The 5,287-nt window shown below is 35.7% G+C and overlaps 1 protein-coding gene across 1 annotated transcript; it reads right to left on the reverse strand.

Moving 5' to 3' along the window:
* Positions 1-2,309: 2,309 nt before the first annotated feature.
* On the reverse strand, positions 2,310-5,053 carry LOC107777518 (protein BZR1 homolog 1-like). The gene is made up of 2 exons (XM_016597561.2): positions 4,610-5,053; positions 2,310-3,648 (listed from the first exon to the last, which is right to left on the reverse strand). Exons 1-2 carry the CDS (start codon positions 4,853-4,855, stop codon positions 2,923-2,925), a joined length of 972 nt encoding a protein of 323 aa, XP_016453047.2. The 5' UTR covers positions 4,856-5,053; the 3' UTR covers positions 2,310-2,922.
* Between the last annotated feature and the right edge of the window lie 234 nt (positions 5,054-5,287).

Consider the following 5,287-nt stretch of genomic DNA (forward strand, 5'->3'; position numbering starts at 1 on the left):
TTTTTTACAAAACCGACCAACTTTGATCGGTTTTCTTTGGCGCAAAAATGCGGGAAACTATTTTGAGTCCCGCAAAATTTATTTTTCAAGAAACCGACCAACTTTGGTCGTTTTTTCAATTAAAATAAATAAAAATTAATATTAAAAAAATCGACCAAAATTGGTCAGTTAATTCGGCCGGTCATTTAAAAAAATCGACCAACTTTGGTTGGTTATTTTCGTGCAAAAATACAATTAAAGAGTATAAATCAAATAAAAGATAGTCTTAAAACAAAATGTACCAATGGTCTAGTGGTAGAATAGTATCCTACCACAGTACAGACCCCGGTTCGATTCTTAGATGATGAATCTTTTTATTATATAATTAAAATACTAACCAACGTTGGTCGAAAAAAACTGACCAACTTTGGTCGATTTTTTTTGCAATATTTTTTTTTTTTTGAATTTAATTGACCGACCAAAGTTGGTCGGTAATTTCCAACCAACTTTGGTCGGTATGTCTTTTCGACCACAAAAATACCGTCTACACATAAATGGTCACGTTTTGATCGATTTTTTGTCATTACCGACCAACATTGATCGATTGTTTTTATTTTTACCGAATTTCTCGTAGTGTATATATACTCCAAACTACACGAGTACATCGTTTTCACTAAAGTGAGCACTTGTATAGCAGATTTTTTTTATTTTTTTTTTATCACGAGATGATATTTTTTACTACAAGCAGCCCGTAGGTCACTAGCTCCACTAATCTAAATTTGCATTGAATAAGCCAATTAAGAGGCATAAAGTGGTTCACACCTTCATATCAACTATATACACTATGAGTTGTTTATATTCGGTGGACACTATAGGGTAGTTTTGTACGCGTACTAAATTATTTCGGAATTATAATTTTGGGATTATAATTATAGTACTAATTTATACCACACGAAAGATAGATAAAATAATCATATCTTTGATGGGATAAGGTATTAAGGTGAGATAAGATGAATATCTTGAATTAAACTGGAATTAAATTTATACCTTGTTTAATTGACGATATAAATTTATTCCAAAATAAATTTATAACTTCAACCAAATAAAATATAAATTTTATATTTTAAATCTTATCCCACTTTATACCTCATATAAAACGACGAGTTGTTTTAACAAAGTCATTAGAGTGATTTGTACCATATGATACAAAGCTTGCATGCCCTACAAAGTACAATGCACGTTGGGAGGGACCTTTTTTCTATGTTGGTTCTAAGATGCTCATTTGACCCAGAAAGAAACAAATATCATAGCGCATTGAGTAGGTCCCTTTGAACTCCAATGAATGCCCTTACACGAGTTAGACCCTTTCATAATTACTCTGATTCTTATCCTTCTATTCTAAGTTCTCAGCAAATATGTACTCTGATTCTCATATGCTTTTTTGCTGCCTATCCTTCCATTCCCTAACAACTTGTTTGGTCGTTTGTTACCTAATATATATTGACATGACGGGACATGGCAGGGCGTGGTGGTACATGGCCACGACCTGACGTCGGACGTAGAAGGATATGGCGGATATGGCCATGACAGGACGTAAGACATGGCAGGACGCAGGTATTGAATTGTTACTTTAAATTCATTTTGATTGTTACTTAAATTTTATTGTATCGTATTACTTAAATCGATTAAAAAATATTATCTTCCTTATTTTTTTTCTTATTTTTTATTATATTAAATAACATTATTTTATCTTTTACCCTAACTTTTTATATATTAAAATTACCTCGTATCTTATTTTTTCTTTATAATATTGTATATTTATTCTTCATATTATTAGTGCATGACATCATAAAATGATAACAAACAATACAATATATCCAAACATTATATACATCAAAACGGTACACTACGTTATGAAATAAATACAACCATTCAAACAAGGTAACAGGGTCATTTGATACGATGGATAAGCAAAAATAATCTTTGAATAAAAATTTAATACCGCCTTATCCTTAATTGGTTATTAATCTTGGCACAAGTTATCCTAAGATTAAAAATAGTACCGAAAAAATTTATACATGATGAAATAGTAAACACAGGATAAATCAGTAAAATTAACAATCTCTGGATTAAATTAAAACAACATAACAAACAGTCAATAAAAAATAATACTAGTATACCTAATTCCAGCTTAACTAATCTCAGTATAACTAATTCCAACATAACTTACCGAACGCCAGAGTTGTCACCAAGGACACAGCTTCAACCGCAAGTATAAGTCACTTCAAACTCACTAGAGGAGAAGGATTAACTGACAAGACAATCAACTAAAGAAGCAAATAAGCAATTCTCAAATTCAGAGTTAGGTGATCCCCATGTTGCATCAAACTGTCTACACGACAAATAAATAAATCCAACTCCCTCTTGCTGAAACAATGTCATATGAGGGACTTGCAAACCCAGCCAAATACAAACACATATGAGGTGATCCATGAGTTGATGACTAAGATACATTACAGCAAGAGAAGCACTAAAATAAACAAGAAAATATTGAGGGTAACTACATTGCTTCCTTCCCTAGATTGGACTTTACAATTCCTGGATACATCTAGCTCGAAGGAGGCTGCTCTCACGATCAAGGCAATAAACGTGTTAGCTTCATATAGTGATCACTTGATTAGAGAACTGTACAATAGAGACAACAAGAACCCGGCCCCCATGTTCAACATCAAGTTCTCGGGTGTAGTGGGAGAATTTACAAATGACATCCTATTAGTCTAGCCGCTTATAGTGCACAATTGATGTGATACCTCGGGTGCGAACTGCAACATTGCGCCATCCCGAGATATAATATGCTCCTCCGTTTACTTCTTTTGATTTCTTTGATAATTAAGCACCTCCACTTTCGTTATCCTCTATCTAAATAATCTCTTTATTAAGAGCTTAAGCACGTGGCTTTCCACTCCCAAGAGTGAGCTCTAAATCATCGACAGCAACTTCATGTATTCTCTCACCTTCCCATGCCATCACTTTGCAGCTTTCAAAATTAAATTCAGAGCCATGTCCCTTTTGAGCTGCTTCAGCCCAGCCAAAAGCCCCACGGCCACTTAAGGCATCTAAAAGAATATTCTGCTGAGGAACAGGCTTTACAAGGTTAAAAGTAGGCGAAGTTGGAGCAGCTGACGGTGCCACCGTCTGGAAGCTGACCCAGCGTGCAGACTCAACTGAGGCGACATCAGACTCATCACATTCTGGAATTGTAGCAGGCTTGGAGTATTGGCGGCGGGTGGGACTTGATGGTGCAGAAGCAGCAAAAAGCGGGTGGTGGAAAGAATGCAATGGAACACTGGAGAGGGATTCCCAGACAGGTTTGGGCTTTGAGCCTCGGGTAGGAGAGGAAAGAGGTGGGGTAACAGGGGCACTGTTAGATATACGAAGAGGTGGGAGAGAAGAGGGAATGGAAGCTAGGTTATGGAGAAAGGGGAGGATGTATGATGGGGGATTTCTATCACAACGGGAGGGGCTAGGGAATGAGGATGATGTTGGACTGGCATGGTAAGAAGGTACAGGACTAGGGTAAGAGGACGACATTGGGCTAGGCTGAATCGATGAGCATGCACTGATATTCATTGAGGCACAACCATTTTCCATTTGTGGAGGCCTGTTTCCCTGAAATTAAAGAAATTAAATTATCAGGAAAAGAAACTCGCTTCTGAATCAGAGTAGACGGTTAAACTACACATCTGCAGTCATTCATCATATGTAATACTTCAGCAGCGAATCCATTCACAACTTCAAGGACAAAACAGTAATTTATTCCAATATAAGTAGCAAACTTGATGAACAAATTGACAGATGCTAGCGAAGTTGTTACATTCTTAATCCGAAATGGCTGAGGAGAGGAAAGGTTCCTTTTTTACGAGTACTTGACCAATCTATACAATACCACAACAACTATGTTCAATTTCAAAATTAGTTGAGGTCGGTCATATGAAATACTCCATGTCCATTCTGCTCTAAATCTATACGAGCATAGAACACTGAGACTTCAGCTCTGACCAGAAATTGCAGCAATTCATAAACATAAGGAATCAAATGAGAAAAACGTGAAAATATAAAGGTTATCCATCTCCTCATAACCTCCAAACTTCATTACCACTTTAGAAACTCCTAAAAGACTAGAATAATTCAGATCCAAATTTCAAAAGAACAACACTTGCACCTCATTCTCAAGCTATTTGGCGTGAGCAGTATAAATTCTTTATCTTCATCCAGTTGCCCTCAAAAATTTCAACAAAAATCTCTGAATCTATAATTTCAGAAGTACAATGAGAAACCATCAAATTTAGATTCTGAATCCGCAACCAAAAACATAAGATCCAACAAATAAACCAAACTGACATACAAAGATCGAATCTTTAAACCTTTTTTAGAACCTGAAATCAAACAGTTACAAAAAATACACAAGATCCAATTGCAATTGCTCAAACTTTGACCATTTAAGACTCAATTTTTCGTAGGTTTAATCTCCAGATCCACTTGCTTTTTTGCAGGAATACAGATCTAACATTATAAATCAATAAACCCAGAAGTAAAATGACAAACAAAAAAAAAAGAGTAAAGTTTTGACCTTGCGATAAGTGGTGCCATCATCTTCAACGACCCAACCAGCTTCAAGACAGAGAGCTTTCAAGACCTCGTTATTATCACAGTGTTTGGGGAGTTTGAAGTTTCCTTGAGCTCGTAGCCCAGTAAATATTTTGGCTGCGATAGCTCTTCTTCTCCTCTCTCTCCTCTTATTGTTTTCCCTCTCCTTCCACGTCGGCAACCGCCCCGATGATCCGGCGGCCGTCATTCTATCACCGGCGGCCGTCATTCTGTCACCGGCGACGACTCTTTAAGAAGAGGAAGTGAGTGTAGGAATGGGACACAAAGAAGGGGAAAGGCTTATTAGTTTCACGATGCTTAAAAACTTTTCTTTATTGGAATCTAGGAGACCTTGGCGCCGGCCTTAAGATTATCTCTGCTTTCTTCTCCTTTTCATATATTTCCACAACAAAGTAAAGTATGCTCCTTTGTTCATTTTATATACTCCACTATTTAATATTTCCTTCGTCTCAAGAAGAATAATATTTTAAAGTTCTTATTTTGATCATTAAATCCGATATAATTTTTTTTAAGTTTGTATATATTTAAAAGCTATATAAAAAGTATTATAAATAATAATAATAATAAATATTTTAAAACATTCAAAAGGTATAAAAAAGGAAACGTTGTGGTAAAAATAATAACTAGTTTGACTCTCGAA

Source organism: Nicotiana tabacum, chromosome 17 (genome assembly GCF_000715075.1).
Source record: "Nicotiana tabacum cultivar K326 chromosome 17, ASM71507v2, whole genome shotgun sequence".
NCBI lineage: Eukaryota > Viridiplantae > Streptophyta > Magnoliopsida > Solanales > Solanaceae > Nicotiana > Nicotiana tabacum.